This window comes from Corvus brachyrhynchos, unplaced genomic scaffold (assembly GCF_000691975.1).
Source record: "Corvus brachyrhynchos isolate BGI_N302 unplaced genomic scaffold, ASM69197v1 scaffold283, whole genome shotgun sequence".
Taxonomy (NCBI): Eukaryota; Metazoa; Chordata; class Aves; order Passeriformes; family Corvidae; genus Corvus; species Corvus brachyrhynchos.
The window spans coordinates 2,578,133-2,596,210 of record NW_008237409.1 but is presented as its reverse complement, the minus strand read 5'-3'; the positions used below and the strand labels follow the sequence as shown (position 1 = coordinate 2,596,210).

The 18,078-nt window shown below is 41.1% G+C and overlaps 1 protein-coding gene across 2 annotated transcripts in view; it reads left to right on the top strand.

Moving 5' to 3' along the window:
* The window catches only part of MED13 (mediator complex subunit 13), a 54,349-nt gene that overhangs the window by 2,712 nt on the left and 33,559 nt on the right, over positions 1-18,078 (top strand). For both annotated transcript variants that reach the window (XM_008631089.2, XM_017730960.1), the window contains exons 2-3: positions 694-928; positions 10,280-10,448. In XM_008631089.2, coding sequence (XP_008629311.1) covers positions 694-928; positions 10,280-10,448 — 404 coding nt within the window. The remainder of the gene's footprint in view (positions 1-693; positions 929-10,279; positions 10,449-18,078) is intronic.

The following is an 18,078-nucleotide window of genomic DNA, read 5'->3' as shown; positions in this document are numbered from 1 at the left end:
TTCCCTGTTTAAAGTCAAATTAATTTTTGCCTAGAAGGTGGTTTAGTGGATCATAATCAGTGTGGATGCAGGTCTAACGTGTAATTGAATGATAAAACTAGGATTTAAATTCTTGAAATGTGGTGTGAGGAATGAAAAGTATGATAGCTCTCGGTAAAATCGGTGAACATGAGAGCCTTCCTGGGGGAGATACAGAGAATTTTTTACAATGGAGAAACTTATGAATTTTTCCAGAGTGGTAGATGGCTGGAAGAATGTGTGATTTACTGTAGCACCTATTTCCATGGAGTAATCTTGGATGGAAAAGGCAGTGTTTGCATAAATAAGCAAAAAGAAAGATGTTCCTTGACAAGGCAAGCGTTCAGGAGATTGGACAGTTGCAGTCTGTGAATAATAACATTGCTCACTTGTCTTTCACTCTTTTACTTTAAATCAAATCTGATTTTTCTCTGTATAACCTTAAAGCTGCAGTGAAAATTAGCAGCTCTTGCTTTACTGCAGTTATTTAATGAGCTATTAAACCAGGATGCCTGATTGTTCCCAGTTTATCTCCTAAGGCACACAAAATTTACCAACATGGTTCCCGTTAAATTCTGGGGGGTTAATCCTCCCTTTCTCCCCGTGCCACCTCCTTGTAGCAGGATGTGCTTGCTGGAGGTACCTGCAACCTGATTGTTCTTTTCTCTCCCCCAGGCTGATCTAACTGGGATTAAATGGAAGCGCTACGTGTGGCAGGGCCCAACATCTGCCCCCATTCTCTTCCCTGTCACGGAGGAGGATCCCATCCTGAGCAGCTTCAGCCGCTGTCTCAAGGCCGACGTGCTCAGTGTCTGGCGCCGGGACCAGAGGCCTGGGCGCAGGGAGCTCTGGATATTCTGGTGGGGGGATGACCCCAACTTTGCTGACCTGATCCATCATGATCTCTCAGGTAGGAGCTTGGTCGTACCTTCCTGTGGTCACTGAAACATCCTGGTACTCCTGACATCTGTACGAGGTGGAATGTTGTCTCTAGAAAAGAGACATTGCTGTTACCCTCACCAAATTATTACAGCAGTGATCAACCATCGGCTCTGTGTTCAGCTCACCTTGGACTGCTGGATTTTCAAGAAACAGGGGGTTTGCTCCCCACTTGTTTCCTTGAAAAAAACAAAACACAAGCCTATGAGTTTTGGCAACTACTTCATGAGAAAGCTGTGCTGAAAGCTATGCCTGTGATTCACAAGTGATGGCTTAAACATGTTTTGATAAGATCCCTTTGGGATCTTGGGCAATTAGAGTTTTCAAATTCAAATAGTAAAGTTCATTTTATTATGTAATAAGAACTGTAGAGATCTGGGCAGCTCTTGAACCATTTGGAATTGTTTTGGTTGGAATTCACACCATCGGTGAGAAGCCATCAGTCAGAAGGAGGCACCTGGAACTAACCAGCTGTTTCCATGCAAAAATCTGTAAACCTTCAGTTTTTATGATTCCTCTCCCCCCTTTTCCTGGTGCTCTGAACCTGCTTTCAAACCCAGCCTTTTGAAAGACTGACAATATTTGTATTTCTCAATAATGTTGTAGTTCAAATTTGGCACCTTCCTTTGGAAATGTTTACTTGTTGAGCTCAATTCCCCACGTAGATGGTTTCCAGCTGCTTATCAGCAAGGTGACGGAGTTAGATATTTAAATTGGGTGAGTCTAAAGGTGAGACTAAACTAATTCTAGGGAAGAAAAAAACCAACCAACAAACACATCACTCTAATTTCCTTTCAAATAATGTACAGTATTCAGATTACTGAAGTGTAAAATGAGACCAAGGTTTGGTGACCTGGTAACCAGAAATTGTTAATGCTGCCTGTGTGTGTGGATAAGCTGGAGAACAAACAGGAGTTTAAAGTGCCACTGAGGAAGTTGATTTGAAACAATTTAATAACGTGTGGAATTTTCATACAAAAATACTGTGATCTGAAAAACAATTGACGCACTGAAATGATGTTTACTTCTTTGAATAGTTGACTTCAAAGATTGGGCTGTTGCTCCTATTCCTGTCTGTCCTGGAACTACAAACTTTGCATTTTAAATGGCACTTACACTGGAGTTTGCTTGATATTTTAGTGCATTTAAGGCTTCCTTATTTTGACCTATAAATAACCTCAGTTTTGACCTGCAGGGAACATCCTTTGTGTGTCTGAGATCTAACTTAGACCCAGTGCTGGGTGTTTTTGGCCTGGGCCTGCCCTGAGCCAAGACCAACACTTGTGTGGAAGGACCTGTGTGAATTTTGTGTGCTTTTGGCTGTGGGATTAAATCAAGACAAGTACATTTTGAATGGGAAATCCAATGAAATTTAAGCCATTAGGAAAGTGCAATTTTGTGCTACCTAACCATTAAAATTATTTGTTTGAGCAACTTTCTTTGCCTTCTGTTGAATCTGTCTCCTGGTGATTTAGCACAGAGGGACCTTTTGAAAACAGTGGTGGTTTGTAGCTGGAGTTTGAGATCAGCATCTTGTTTGTGCTTGTACAGAATTACCCTTTTGCACAGGCAGATAAGCAGGTATCATCCCAGGGACTTACCAATTCTTAACCTCTCTTAGGGTATAAGGGAGAGATAGTGGAGGATTAGAGTCTCCCAGCCATGTCTTTGGGTATTTTCTTTGTTCAGGTCACCTGTGGGTGCCTGTGCTTCCACAGAGCTGTTCCACACGTGTTCTGTGTAATGCTGGTACTCCTGAGGCTGTCACCTGTGTCTGGGTGTGGGTTTGTCTGACACCTTGGGATTTGCAGACACGTTTTTGTCCTCTTTTAATGGAAAAGAGACATCATAATCTGTGAGTGTGTGTGAGGCTCTTCTGCCCAGGAGTTGATACAGATCCTCATCAGATGGATTGTAGAGGAGGTGGCTGAGGGGATGCCCACATCTGCACTTTTTCTCTTTGCTGTTACACAAAATCTTAACGTGGATCTCATAGAAGAGAGAATTATGGCTGAACCCAAACAATGTTATCTGACCTTTGTCGTAGCCTAATGGATTTTTTCATCGGTGGACAATTTCTCCTGGTAATTCACACTGCCTTGTTCTCCCAATGATTGCTTGTAACATTTTCAATGGGAATGATAAATGACTTCTTAGCACAGGCTTGTTACCTGCAAAATTGATTGGAAATTGTTTGCTGCTGGAGGTTGAGGTGTTGCCTCATTTAGAAGTTTGCTGCTGGATAGGTGAAGGATTGTCCTGGAGGATGGAGAGAAGGAGCAGTTTGTCCCTTAGTGCCTTTGGACAGATTTCTCCTGGGGAAGGGGCCCTTGAGAGAGCCCTGGTTAGAAATCTGCCGGAGCCATGTTAATAACTCTTGGTTCTGGCTCCCTTTGGTATGAAATTCTGCCTGTTAAAGAGAGGTTGGTATTTTGACAGTTTGTGACTTTTTTGGTGATGTGTAGTTCCAGTGAACAATGGGTGTTCAGTGACTGGAACACATCTTGGTTATCAGCCCTGGGGGATTTGAAAAATGTCAGCCTTCCAGAACCCTTTTGTCCCCTTCCCAAGATCCCTCCAAAAGGGGATGTACAGGGTTGTGAATGTACATCTATGTTGAAAAAATAAATGCTATCTCTGTGTTCAGCTGTACCTTCTAGAAGTTCACTCTCTGCCCTGGAATCACGTTTGAATCCTGCTCATGGCTGTGTTGGAGCTCTCATTCCAAGCCTTGGCTAAGTGTCTTGTTGATGGTCAGGGATTGTTGTTGCCTGGGGGCATGTCAAAAGGAGACTTGTTCAGAGATGCTGATTGATCAGGAATATTGACTTCACTCAATCATTTTTTTTTTTCCCTTCCCTAGGAACCTACTTACTGTACATACAGCCGAAAAAACAGAGGTCTATTTCTAACCCAACGTAGCTAGAGGCAGACAGAAGTTAGTGAAATGTTATTTTAGCCTCTAACAACCTCAAAGGTTATGTTTTTGTTCTGACGGTGAGGCTTGATTATAGTAATTCTTGCAACTCAAACCTTAAAGTAGGATATCTCTTCCAATTTCAGAAGGCAATGGTCTCTCACTGCTCTGATCAGCAGTTGTTTTATTAGAAAGGTTCTTTCTTATTTTCATGTGGCTACCTCTACACTTGGATTATTTTTTTTTTAAATTGACTGTAGATGATTTTAAACCTGAGAACAGTCGGGTATGAATTATGTACAAGACATAGTCCCAAGGAAATGGTCACAATTTGATTAATGCTGGGATAGGGGAATGCTGCTATATGGCTTTGACCTTCAAATTGCATCTTTTAAATGGTGAGCTCAAGATGCATCTTTTTCATTCTGGTGTCTATTAGATTTGGTTAATTTACTTTAAAGATTAAAGAGTTGTCTGTCATATATGAAGATAATCAGTTTTTGTTTGCTGAACAATCTTGCTCATGCTTCTGTGAGGGGGAAATGTATAAAAATATTGCTGGTTGGAGGAGATCTTGGAAGAATCCTGATGCTTGTTTGTGTGGTAAAAACAGTCATGGCACCAAAGACTAATATGTGTTGTGTAGTTCTTGATGCATGTGCATTATAGATCAAATCCCTGTCCCCAAAAAATCAGTGAGATTGTGCTGATGTCAGCACTGAGTGTCTCATTACTCCAGGACAATGGAAACCAGAGGATGAGCCAGTTATCATTCCAAGGGGCTGCAAACCCTGCCAGTTGCAAGGAGTTGGCAAAGGCAGCTTGGAAAAGAGTTCAGCCAGTGATGCTTTTTTAAAATAACTATTGCTCCCTAAGATCGTTTAACTCCTACAGGAAAAAAAAAAAATACAAAAGGAAAGGATGCTTTTAAAAACATTTTGCACCTGATGTGAGCATGGTGAGCTGCAGCCCCTTGTCTGGGAAGGATCTGTGTGTTCTGTGTCAGTCAGGAGAGGCATTCCAAGTGTTCTTGCTGCATTGATGCTTCAGCATTTCTTTAGTCCTCCATGTTAGAGATGTAGCCACTTAAGCAAAACTGCTGATAAGCATTATGCAAAAATTACTGGAGCAGTTTTATCAAACTTCTGTGACGTGCTGTGAGCTCAAAGGTGACAAAGATTTAACTTTTTTCCCCCCTTTTCTTTCTTGACCAACATGTGTGTGAAATCTCTGTGGAGTCAGGTGAAAAATGCTTTGTCACAGGCAGTGAGGATTTGGCATCATGTCATGTTGGTTGTGTGTACAATGTCACATGCATAATGACCTGGATAAATCAGAACAATGAAATATGTTACTTACACTGTTACATGTACCTGCATATGGAATTACTCAGTGAAGGAGGAGGATGCTGGATCATTTAGCTGGCAAGTTCCTCAGCTTTTCTTGTGGCAGTGTAGCCCAGAGCAGCCAAACTTACACCCCACAAAGAGTGAGGGAGAGCAGTTACCTTGTTATCCTTTTAAACAGCCGTGGCTACACTCTTACAGGAAGGTTCTACTTTTAAATTGTCAGTATTTAGAAAATATTCTGCTGGGTAGAGAGCGTAAAACCTCTATGTGTGATACTGGTAAAGGGCAAGCAGCACAAAACCTAACCTGGAATGGTGCTGAGTATTTTCAGTGTGGTATTTTGGACAGTTTGGGTATCCAGAGTCTTGTATTGAGATTCTGTTCAATGACTGGAGATAAGAGATACCACTCTATTAGGAACAAACTTCAGTTGTCTTACTCAGATTCTTAAATCGATATTTTAAAATTGTATTGGTCTCCTTTTTTCCTGCAAAATCTGTTGCTTCTCACTTGTTTCATAAGGGATGTAGGCCCTCAAAACAGTATTTCAGTAGCTTTGCTGTGTAAGTCTCACTTTGAGCAATTTAAGGTATTTCAAAAATCTGTTTTTTAAATAGAAAAGTTTTACTCAAAGTGTTTCTGTCATATCGTTACAATATTGTGTACTGCAGCAATTTCACATTGCTTTGCTTATTTACTTCCCTTGGAATCTGAGGTTTATATAGGAAACTTAATCGTGTATATCAGGTTTGTCAGTGTTTTTATAACTGGCAAAGTCACATAATGGCAAAAAGGGAGCCTGTGAGGTAAGAAATGCTTCCAAAAGACAAGTCTCAATCATGATATGAAAGAATGGATTTTTTCATAAATCCTGTGTAATTGAAGTAATTGGGGGGGATTGTAGTCCAAAGTGGAGGCTTTGTTTCTTTGCATAGTTTATTTTAGAGGCTCATTGAGCATTAGGAAGATATTTTCAATGGTGTGGTAAACACTCAGCCTGTGTGAGAACTGGTGCTTACTGGTGGTCTGTGTGTTAAAGGAAGGAGGGAAATCCATGTTCTTAAAAGTCTTGTTAAAAATTGTATTTTCAAGTCTCTGTATTTACAATATAGATTTGTCATTATGTAATATATATATTACTTCTTAGAAATCCTTGATTAATAAATTTGGCTAAAGATCTGTGAATAACAATAGGCTTTAAAAAACTGACATGAATTAAATTGTAAGGTTTAAAGATACTCCTTTTTCAGAATTCACTAAAAATTGCAAGAGTTTTATATTCTCAGGGTGCTCCAAATTTTTTCTTCACTTCTCCAAGAGCAGCACACAGACAGAAGGGCGTAATCAGTAAAAATGAACTTTACTGGTCTTCACTTCTCCAAGAGCAGCACACAGACAGAACTTTACTGATTCAGGTTAACTGTAGGAAGAATGGAAAGGAGAACATAGAAGTACTGAAGGCAAGTGGCCTCCAATAAAATTGGAAATATCAAAAAGGTGCTGACTGAAAAAGTTTATTTATGTGTAGCATGCAAATTGCTTTTTCCTGGCCATTGTTTCCATAAATTCCTCATTCCCTGATAATTTTTAGCTTCATTTGAGGAAAACTGTCTAATATGTGATGTAAAGAGAGAGGGAGCAGTGGGATATGGGTATAAATTGTTTAATGGAGTGACATAAAGATAAGTGTGCTGGGGAAGAGTTGAGTGCTTTGGACAGCTGAGAGAACTCATCAAAAATAAAGTACTTGTAACCTTCAGGTTGCCAGAGCACTTTTGTGGATAACACTTGTCCATAGTGAAATTGTGGCTTAGCACCTTTTGAAAATGAGCCAGCAACTTATTTTGGTTTGTTACCATTATCAGATTGAACATTTGAATTTATTGTTTAAGGAAGATTAGAAGACAAAAGTGCCTCTTCCTCTCCCCCTCTTTTAATGAATGGTTTGCTGTGTACAGTTTTCTATTAAGTGGGAGGGGTTTTCTCATGTTGAGAAACAACAGTTCGAATTAAGAAGAAAAATAGTTGGCAGATGTGAGCAGATGTCATGTTTGCTTCTCTCCACCACTAAAAATGGGGGAAGGGGAATGACTAAATAGATTTCAGAAAGTCAGAGAACACTTACTGCTGGGTTTTTTGCATGAATTTGAATAATGTTCTGAAATGAGGGTTTCTTGAACTGACAGCTTCTTTTACCTTCCCTTTCTGTGGCAAGGTGCACTTCAGTCAGAACAGGTGGTCCGGGTTTGGGTCCTGGTGAGCAAACATTGGAGTTTTAATTGTGATTTCCATCTCATGCCTTACATTTTCCCCACGTAACACACTAAACTAAGGACTCTCTGGTTCAGTAATAATCTAAGGGAGGAGAGCTTTCAAGAGTTACATCTTGAGGCAAGTTCTTGCCTGGAAACTTGCTTGTAACTTGGTGGTCAGCACAGCTGATCATGGTAAATGAAGCACCTGAGTACAGAGAATGGAAACCTCTCCTTTGTGTCCACAGTGTGACCATCAAAACACTGTCACTTCAGTCTCTGCAATTTCGGCATCTTCTGTGGCATTGCTACACTAATATGCCAAAACAAAATTAGGCATAGAACTGGAATTAGTTCCTTCCATTCCCTCTTCTAGAAGGTCGTGGATGCAGGGGATGTGCTTGGAACGATTCCTTGAAATGACAAGAGCCATGTACAAACCAAGTCTGTAACCTTTGAAATGGTGTGGAGTTTATTGTGCAGGTAAAGTCCAATATGACTGAGCTCTGGAGTTAATGTTTGCTCTGCTGAGCTGCTTTTTGGCCCCGCTCTGGAGCAGAGTTGCTGCCTGTGGGACAGGGCTGTGCCTGGGCATCCACCAGAGCTGGAGCTGGGGAACAACCTCTGTGCTTGGCACTGGTACTTTATACCCTTTGACTTTGGACTTTTGTTGCTTTTTGTTACAAGAGTGGTGTATGATGTTTCTTTAGTGAGTTACTGTGTTATCTTGTAGCTTTGCAGTTTTTGAAAACAAGCTTTTGCTGAACTCCAGGCTGGAGTAAGGTGGTAGGGTGGGAAAGGCGTGGTGAGGTCTCTGCTTTGGGAAATGCTGCTCCTTGTTTTTCCTTGTCTTACCCAGAAAATTATTTCATGGAATGATTCATCTGTAATGATGCACACCTCCTCTTTTATAAATGATGGGGCAGGTCTGTTTATTCTTATTCTGTCCCTCAGAGTTACCGAGAGTAACTTTCTTCTACTCACAATACTGCTCTTGTGTGAAAATGTACTTTTCCCTGTGTGGAATATAGCAAAACACAAACATGGTCACCACATTCTGGTTCCAATAGCATTGAAATTCCCTTCTCTGTCATCCTTGTCTTAAATATGGTTTATTGTAATAATCTGTAAGGTTTTTTTCCTAATTAAAACTCTTAGGTGTCTGGTTTTCTAGATGCTCTCTAATTTAAGGATACCGAGACTTTAGTTAATAATATTGCAACCTTTTAAGCTTGTAAGTGGCTTCCAGAGAAAGGTGAAGGGGCTTATTTCCAAGGGGGATTTAAAATGCAAGGACTTGGCTGTGTTGCTGAGGTTTTCTGACCATGAAGCAAAGCAGTGGAGCCAAAATGCTCTGTGAAGGAGAGGTGAGCAGGCAGGGCACTGCTGTCAGACCTGTGGTGCTGAAGCAGAGCTGGACTCAAGCTCCAGTCCCTGGAGATGTGCAGGGACAGTGAATGTGACAGATGAGCAACCTGTTCTCACGTTGGGCTCTGTGTGGAGGTTGGAGCAACGACCTCCACAGGTCCCCTCCGACCTAAATTATTCCATGACTATCCAGAGACTGGAGTAAAAATATGTCTCCTTATCTATGTCAGACAAACTTCTCATCTCTGCTGCTACCTGGAGTATAAAAGCAATGGCATTTGAAGAGTAACTCTGCTAGGTTAGTCCAAGGATACCAGGAGCAGATCCTTAGGGATAGATGTAAAACACAAAATATGAGGAATTAGAGCCATAAAGGTAAGATCTGACTGCCAGTGGTTTAAGGACAATATCTCAAGCTTTATTATATTATCCTCCTTATTAGTGTTGCTGGGGATGAGTGATATCAGATGTATCCTGAGAGACACCCCAGGAACTTTCAGGTGTTCCTTGTTTTACCTGGGTAAGGGAATTCTAGTGCCAGTGCAGCTCTTGGGACCAGTGCTTGTGCTTTGAGGGCCTCTAGACCCCGTTCAAACGCTGAGTAGGAGCCAGAGTGGTGGAAGAGTTTGCAGTTTCTTGTCATAAATCTTGCTTTTCCATTTGGCAAATCAACTTGGCTTGTGCAAGTTGCATTCCATGCCTGTGTTTGATTTGTGGGGCACAGAAGATGTCAGTGTTTGACTTCAGAATCCCACTGGTAGGAACTGGGCTTTGTCTTGCTGATTTTTCTCTTCTGTGTGTACACCAGAAAGTAGGGCTAGGCTGCTTAAATATCTTCATTTTTAATGTTGAATTAAAGAGATTAATGACAGTTTTGAGTCTTCTGAGGAGACTCAGATTGCTCTTACCAATATTCTGAATCTGAGTATTTTTTGTCATCTCTAGCAAATTGTTGATCATTGAGGGTCAGTTGATTGCTGACTTTTGTTCCCAGCTTTCCTCAGTCAGTGCTGCTCAAAAGACACCAGGATATGTTAAAAGTCTGTCTTTGGGAAATTTATTTTTAAGCCTAATTGTCACCTAACTCTGCAGGATGAGTAATTCAGACTACCCAAAACACGAGCCACTTCACAGACAGATCACACAGTGCTTTTGCAGGCTGAAATATGTAACGTGCTGGTGCTACTTGTTTCCTTTTGTGTACAAATAACTTGAATCTTCTTTCCTTGTGGGGGCTGAGATATTTTTATAGCTGATCACTTTTAGCAGCTCTGTTATAAAGTAAGTAGAGTTATCTGAACATTACAGGCTGGTTTTGGTTGCATGTTATGCTGTGAATATCTTAAAAACTTGTGGGAGAGAAAAGGGCATTGTGATATGTCTGAAATAAGAGGATGGAATTCAGTGCTGATTTCTGTTTTCCCTGTGCCTTGCAGAAGAGGAGGATGGGGTTTGGGAGAACGGGCTCTCCTACGAGTGCCGCACTCTGCTGTTCAAAGCCGTGCACAACCTGCTGGAGAGGTGTCTGATGAACAGGAACTTCGTCCGCATCGGCAAATGGTTTGTGAAGCCTTATGAGAAAGATGAGAAACCCATAAACAAAAGGTAGGAGGCTTTATTTTGCTTTATTAGAGAAGTTGGAGGGTCTATTCTTTGTGCTAGAAGAAAGGTTTAATTAAGAGACTCCTGTGTATGATTTATTCTGGAGCCTGGGTCTCTGCTCTTTCTTATTTTTCTGCCTTTTTGGAGTTCTTCAAAACTTTCTTACAATGGAAGGAAGTAATGCTAAATGTGGTAAACAATGTCCTCTGTGCTGGTGCCCATGTCCAGACCATGGATAATGGGGAGGTTGGGAAAGAAGGTAGAGCCTTCTAGAAAGCAAGAAAAAGATACCTGAATGAAGAGATACCTGCCCTGGACCTGCAGGTTACTGGGACTAATTCTGCCAGCAAACACCAAGAAAGACTCATTGTAGAGAGCTCTTTGCAGATCCCACCTGAGCTTTGGATAAATTGCATCCTATGGGAGATGCTGAGCGTTTGGAATGTCAGCTCCTGGTCAGAAAGAGGGTGGTGTCTGGGAATGCTGGTGTTAAAAGAATCCATGTGGCCTCCACACTGAGGGGGAGGAGGGCAAGGAGAGAATTTTTGATCTAAATTGGAAGGACTTCTTCTCATGGTTCTAATGTGGTTTGACACGGTCTATGTTGCCTAGCAATAAATAATGAAATGAATAAAAACTAGGTTAGCTGGAACAAGTTTAATCGCTGTTCCCAAATCAGCTTTTAAAATCCAAAGTAATTTAAAGCTTAGATGATGGGGTTTTTTGTGTGGCTTTTTTGTGTGTGTGTGTGTTTATGTATGTGTTAAATCTTGCATGCAGGAAATTTTAAGATCAGTGGCTTTGCTTTTTGGGTGTGGAGTTGGCCATTGTTGGCATTTTCTGCAATAAATTTAAACTTGAAAGAAATTTAGAGGCTGTTTTGGAGCAAAAGAAGCAGAAGCACATGTTTGTGTGTGCTTCTATTAGTAGTTGTGAACTGCTGCTTTTAATTTATGTATAAACTTGTCCTTTAGTTCCAGGCATTTCTTTCTCCACCCTGGCCAGGGCAAATGTTTCCTCTCCAGGGTGTCCTTGCCCATCCATTTTTTTCCTGTGTGTTGTTGCTATAAATCAATAGTAAGAAGTTTACTTTTAACTATTTTGGCCAATATCGTGTTGGCACAGTCTGGGCTTTCCTCCTTTGAGGAACTGGTTTACCAAACTGCGATTTTAAACTAGCATTAGTTATGTCATGGATTGTCTTGGAGTAATTCTGTAAAGCTCTCTAGAGCAGCTGGAAAAGCTGATGAAAGCTTTTAAAATAAAATAGCAGTGTTTGTTTAATTTGGAGGCTCTGCTTCTTTTTTAAAGAAGGTCAGAATATCAGCATGCTTGATGAAAATAACTGAAGGAATTGTGTGCTTACTCACACAATTTCATAATGTGTAGCCCAGAGCTACTGGAAAAATATGTAAAAAGCTTTGGCAGATCTGTGTAAGATATTTTATTGTTGAGAAATTTCAGTATTTCTTACCAGATAGCTCGATACCATGTGATGCTCCGAGCACTGGCTTTTGTGGAATGAAGTGGGGGGAATGGTTAACAGATGTGTATTCTCGTGGCAAATTTGGCTCATCCCTTCCAGGAATATCTAGAATTGGGATATTCTCTGCTCTCAGGAAAGTTGGGCTCTTCAGAGGTGTCACTTCAGGCCTGTGGGAGAAACCCAAACACTGCCATGGGTGCTTTGTGATGCCACCTCTGTAGCTCCAAAGTCTGGAACACTCTTCTAGTAAAAGGAATATTTCTCTCATGGCAAAAGTTAAATGTGACACTGCAGCAAACCCCACATAAAGAGACTTGCAGCCAGCCTGGAAAAAGCTCTGAATGTTGCACCTAGGGTGCTGATATGTTTCCTACCAGACAGTTGGTCTAGAACTAACAGAAACTAAACCTTAATACAACCTCTGCATATTTTTCATTCCTTAGGATCCATTTAATCAGCCAAACCTATACAAAGTTTATAATTTCTTTTGTAGATGTGGCTGACTTAATTAAAAACCAAACTAAACTCCCAACAGCCCCTCTTGTGTTTGTGAGTACCGATGCACATATCTTAAGAATCAGTTTTGAAGCTGTATTTTTGTCTTTCATCTCATATTACTTGTGGTGTCTTTGGGACTGTTCTTTGCATTAAGGTTCAGAAACCCTGTGAAGGAATTCCTGTGCCTGTGTAATTTGAGGTAATTCGGTATCCTGGGGATGTGAAGTTTGCTACCAGCGTGCTTTGGATCATAATTTATCTCACCCTGCACTTTGGGGCTTGGCCAGCCACTCTAGAGACTTGTTCCCCATGTTTTACAACTGCAGATTTCAATCAGGTTGGTTGTTCTTGATGGAAATCTTTAGTTTCAAGGAATTTGACTGGAAATGGAGCAGTCAGTGCCCTTGGTATGGAGGTGACTCCTTCCCCTGGGCTTTCTGGGGCTGTGGCTGAGCGACCTGCGGGACCTCAGTCCTGCTCTGTCCCCCTCTGTCCCTTTGAAGGATGTGCAAATAGAGCTGTTTCTTTCATTTGAAGCTGATCCCGTCTGGATTTTTCCGAGTTCTGTTTGAAAGCATGTGCTTCCAGAACGGGAGATTTTCTGTGCTCTGCTCTCCCAACAATAGTCGTCGGTGGTGGCGCAGCAGCCAGGAGGCTGTGATTCTGATAGGTGTTGGGCTGTGATAACAGCTCGTCCAGCAGCTCTGGCTTCCTGTCTGTTGCTGTGGTGGGGTTTTTTTCCTCCTTGTATAAGGTTATATTGAAAAAAAAAAAAAAATCCAGGTCATTGTTCATTTTAAATTTTAAAAGTCAGTCCCCAATGTTCATAATGCGACCTGCGGGACCTCAGTCCTGCTCTGTCCCCCTCTGTCCCTTTGAAGGATGTGCAAATAGAGCTGTTTCTTTCATTTGAAGCTGATCCCGTCTGGATTTTTCCGAGTTCTGTTTGAAAGCATGTGCTTCCAGAACGGGAGATTTTCTGTGCTCTGCTCTCCCAAAAATAGTCGTCGGTGGTGGCGCAGCAGCCAGGAGGCTGTGATTCTGATAGGTGTTGGGCTGTGATAACAGCTCGTCCAGCAGCTCTGGCTTCCTGTCTGTTGCTGTGGTGGGGTTTTTTTCCTCCTTGTATAAGGTTATATTGAAAAAAAAAAAAAAAAAGTCCAGGTCATTGTACATTTAAATTTTAAAAGGTCAGTCCCAAATGTTCATAATTGATGCCGGTGTGGCACATGAGCAGATGACAGGGAAGTCAGAATGAAATAGTTTTGAGTGTTCACTGTTTAATGATGTGACTCCTAAACAAATAAACTTACTAAACTAACCTCTATTATATGATATCTCTTAAAAGTTTTGCTGTGGGAGCCTCAGCTGTTTGCGTTGTGCAGTCACGTGCTGCGAGGTAACAACCGTGACCTGCTCTTCCCTCCCTCCCCTGCTGCTCTCCAGTCTAAAACCAGCACTGAGGAAAGTGAGACACTCGTGGATGGGCTGAAATTTGATCTCTTAGAACAAGTCACACGGTTACCCTGCCTGGGGAAACTCTCTGAGGTTTTCACGTCTGCTGGTTCCACTCCTGGTTGTAGATGGGGCAGGGATGGAGCAGCTCCCTGAAGGGAGGGGGGCAGTGCGTGCTGGGGTCTTGTTTCCCATTTTTAAGTAGGTGATTTCAGTTTTCCAGATGAATAAAAGACTAAAGAGAGGATTTTGCTAATGGTCTTTGCAACTAAGCAAAAAAAAAAAAAAAATCGTCTCTGTCACAGCCTGTTTTGGTCACTTGGAGACTACAGACGCTCAGTAATGTGGTTTAAATGACTACACATTAAATTAAAATTTGACAAATAGGAATGTCATTTTCTTTTCTCCTTTCCAACCAACTGTGTTGGTATTGCCACTTTCAAGAATACGGTTGTGTATGGTTTATTCCAAAATCCCCTCAAAAATGTGAGATGGAGACTGTGATCTGCTTCATCCCACTGTCTGTCTGCCTGTGCTGGTTGCACTTCCTTTGGGTGAGACCGTTCCTCTTACTCATTAGTGCATTAGTGGGGTATACCTGGAATAAATATGATTAGGAAACCTGTCAGATTAAATACTAGTTTAGATACAATTTAAGTAGATCAAATATGACATTCCTAATGAAGCACAAGTACAAAGTGTTTATGTGAGGGGCATCTCTTGAAGTTTTTTGTAATAATTACAACTTGCTAAACTTTAACACAATTGAAATAGCAGTAAGCAAACAATTGAGTAATCCTGAATTTGTGGGTGGATCTGGTAGACAACTGAAAGTCTAGAATGCTAAAAGCTGCTATATTACTTTCATGGTTGCTTTTTTTCCCCCCCTTGTAATTGGGAAATAATGTAGCCAGTTGCAGTGGGTGGCAAAGCAGAACTTGTGTCTGGTAAGTTCACTTAAAAATTGTGAAAAAGCACCAGAGAAAAACACCACAGACCCAAAACAAAAAACACAAAAAAACACCCCACAAGCCACTTGGAAATTCATAAGTGATAAGGTTATCATAACTTGCTGTACAGGTTTCAGGGTAATTCTGTTTACCACAAGTCTGGGTTCAGGATTTTAGAAGGCCAGGGCACCATTCTCTTTTTTTTTTTTTTTTTTCCATGGAAATACTAGTTGAGCTATGTAAATAACATGTTATGTAAATACTAAGTATATAACTTCATGGGAAATGACTGCTGCAAAATATTCTAGATGTCAGTTTGGTTTTATTTGACACCTCTGTACATGTAGCTATCTTGTTTTGAAGGTGTGCTTATCATGGTTCTGTAGAGAGGTTTTTTTTCCCCTCTTTACCTCATCTTGCCATGAGGAAGAGGTGGAAGTGTGGGTGTGATTCCTGAGTGTGGTGCAAGCCTGGTGGCAACCCTGCAGTCTGGAATTGGGATGGCCATGGCTGCACTGTGTGTTTGGGGGGTATTTTTTTAGTTTGGGCCCTGGAAATGGTCCTGCTGTGCCATCAGAGATATCTGTGTTGCCATTGAACAGCGTGGACGGGATCAGCTCTTGCCTGGCTGGTCTTCACTGCCCTTAAGACAAAGGGAATGTTGCTTTTGGTCTTTTTCAACCCACATTTCTGCCTCATCCCCATTTACATCCCTTTTTCCCAGTTCCCATGGTCGTCTTTCCACAGGAACAGAAAATTTTACTTCTTGATCCCCTGGGATGCTGCTGGGAATTATTATTAAGGAATAGAATAAGATTTCTGGGTGCTAAAGCTCAACAATTCCTTCATACTTGAGAGAGTTAACTACCAAAACAAGGTTCATCCACAGGTTTTGGGTGTATTTCTGTCTATTTAGTCTGAAACCAAGTGGCTCTTCCCTGATAGTGCTGGAATATTTTCTTTTAAGGCTGCTCAAGTCTTTGCAGTGTAAATTTCCTCCCTATGTTAATCTTTAAATCAAACAATGTCAACATTTTTTTACAGCAGCTCTAATGAGGCTGTTCTGGCATCATGTCCCGGCAGGAGAGCAGGTGATGTTTTTCCTTTTGCTGTAGACAGCTGGAATTGAGAGCTGCTGTAAGTAGGACAGTGCAGGATAAACAGCAGGAGCTGAGAGCATTGATCACATGATTGTCTCTTTGGAATATTGGGTTGCTAGAGAGACTACAAGCAGACAAATTTAGCACTTTACATCACAAAGCAGTTTTCTCTTATTTAGCTTAAATTACACTGGTAGTTGGTTCATCAGGAAAAAGGAAAAAAACGATATGGCTCTTGGTTTTTAGTTTTCAACCATAAATCTGCTCTTTTTGTTCACTAAACAATAAAATAATACAAAAGCCATACAGATACTTCAGATTTTGTTAGATGACAATTTTATAATGCATTTCCATTTTGAACTTTGAAAAAATCTGGCTTAACAAGATGTTTGTAAATGTTTCAGAATGGGAAAGAGCAATACAGGGAAAGCTGTTCCCCTGACTTTGGGACACAGGGATGTTCAGCTATTATCCTGTTCCCAAATATGTTCTGGTTCCTTATTCTTTATAGCACATGTATCTTTCCCTGTGAAAGCTCAAGCTCAGATAATTGAGATTTGCAGCCTCAAATTAAAGGATGCTAAAATACAAGGTGACAGGTTTATTAGCCTCATTTAAGTTCTGAAATACAGGAACGTGAGCAAACTCTTTTTGTAGTATTGTTTGTAGTTGTATCTAGAAAAATTTATACCTTTGTCTGTATATATAACCTTCTTGCTGCCCTCTGAAAAAAATCAGTTTGCTTCCTTTTAAAATATCATGCTGGAGTTTTAGTGTGTATAAAAGTAAAATTGTTTCTATTGGGATGAAGCTAAGCCCATTAATAATGAAGTTAATATAAGTTTAGAAGTCTAAGGCAGCTGTGGCTTATTCTGGAATACAGGTTGCTTGCTACATTTATATTTGTTTTAGTGCACATAACTCAGTTATGGAATAAATAAATATTTTTAACTCAGGTCTAAGTCAAATCAAAACATCCTCAGCCACGAAGAATGCTTTGGAGAGCCTTTTGACAGGAGTCATTAATGATGTGCTTTGAACTGGAAGGGTTTTTTCTACTTTGCTATTAGCTATGTTTTTCTGCTTTGTGTTATCATCAAAATCAGCTTTCTGCTGTATTTCCCTTCCTGGCCATGGGGAATTACTCAGGGATGCCTGGAAGAACATCTCTGCTCCATGGCTTTGTCCAGAGTGAGAGAAGCAGCTGGAATTTCAGCTCTGGATGCTTCATTTATGATACGGAATGTGCAGCTCTCTAGCTGCTGTAGCGTTGCATTTGCTGAGGTTCTTTGCACTGGTTTTAGTGTTTCACTTATTTCCTATTTTGCTGATCACAGCACAAGCACACTGAATTTCCTGCTCCTTTGTAGTCAGAATTAAGACTTGGGGGGGATTGGCAATTCAGAATTCTGGATGGTGAGTGGGAATTGAAGATGCCCCATTTGAAATGGGATGGGATTTTGGAGCAGCAGAGGAGGGAAGGAGGTGGAGAAGAGGCTTTTCCTCAGTACCTGCGACGTTCCAGCCGCACCTGGAAATGCGGATAGTCCCAAAGAACTGTTCTGTTGTATCCCAGCTTGGTTAAAGGGCAAAGAAAACAAAAAACAAAAGAAGGGTCTTAGGCCTTTGTGGGGGGGGTGTCGCCTTAAACCTATTCACATTTTTATTTCTGTTTAATTATAAGACTGTGTTTTCCAGCCCAAGAATTTACTATAGAAGGGAAGTGTCACATTTTCAGAAGGAGGTTCTTTAATGCTTTGAATTTATTTAAGTGGCACCCAGAACTTGTCTGTGGTGAAGGACAACTCTTGGGGTGACTGAGAGTTGGGAACTCTCAGGTCTGTGGCTGCTGCTGGCAATTATTGTCAGCCAATCCTGGTGTTGATTCTTGGGGAAAATGCCCCAAGGATTCTGGGCACTGGGCAAGATGTACCAATTTTTGGCAATCATTTTATAAGAGACTGAAATAATGGTGCAAACTAATTAATTACATAGAGCCTTACCTCAGCTGATGCGTTTGTGCTCCTAAACAAACAGTGTGTTCTGCCCCACTGGAAGGGAAATGGTGGGATCAGAACTGGGACAAGCATTAGTCCTGGGACAGAAATTCCAGTCTGCACTGTCTGTTTCCCTCGTGTTGGGGG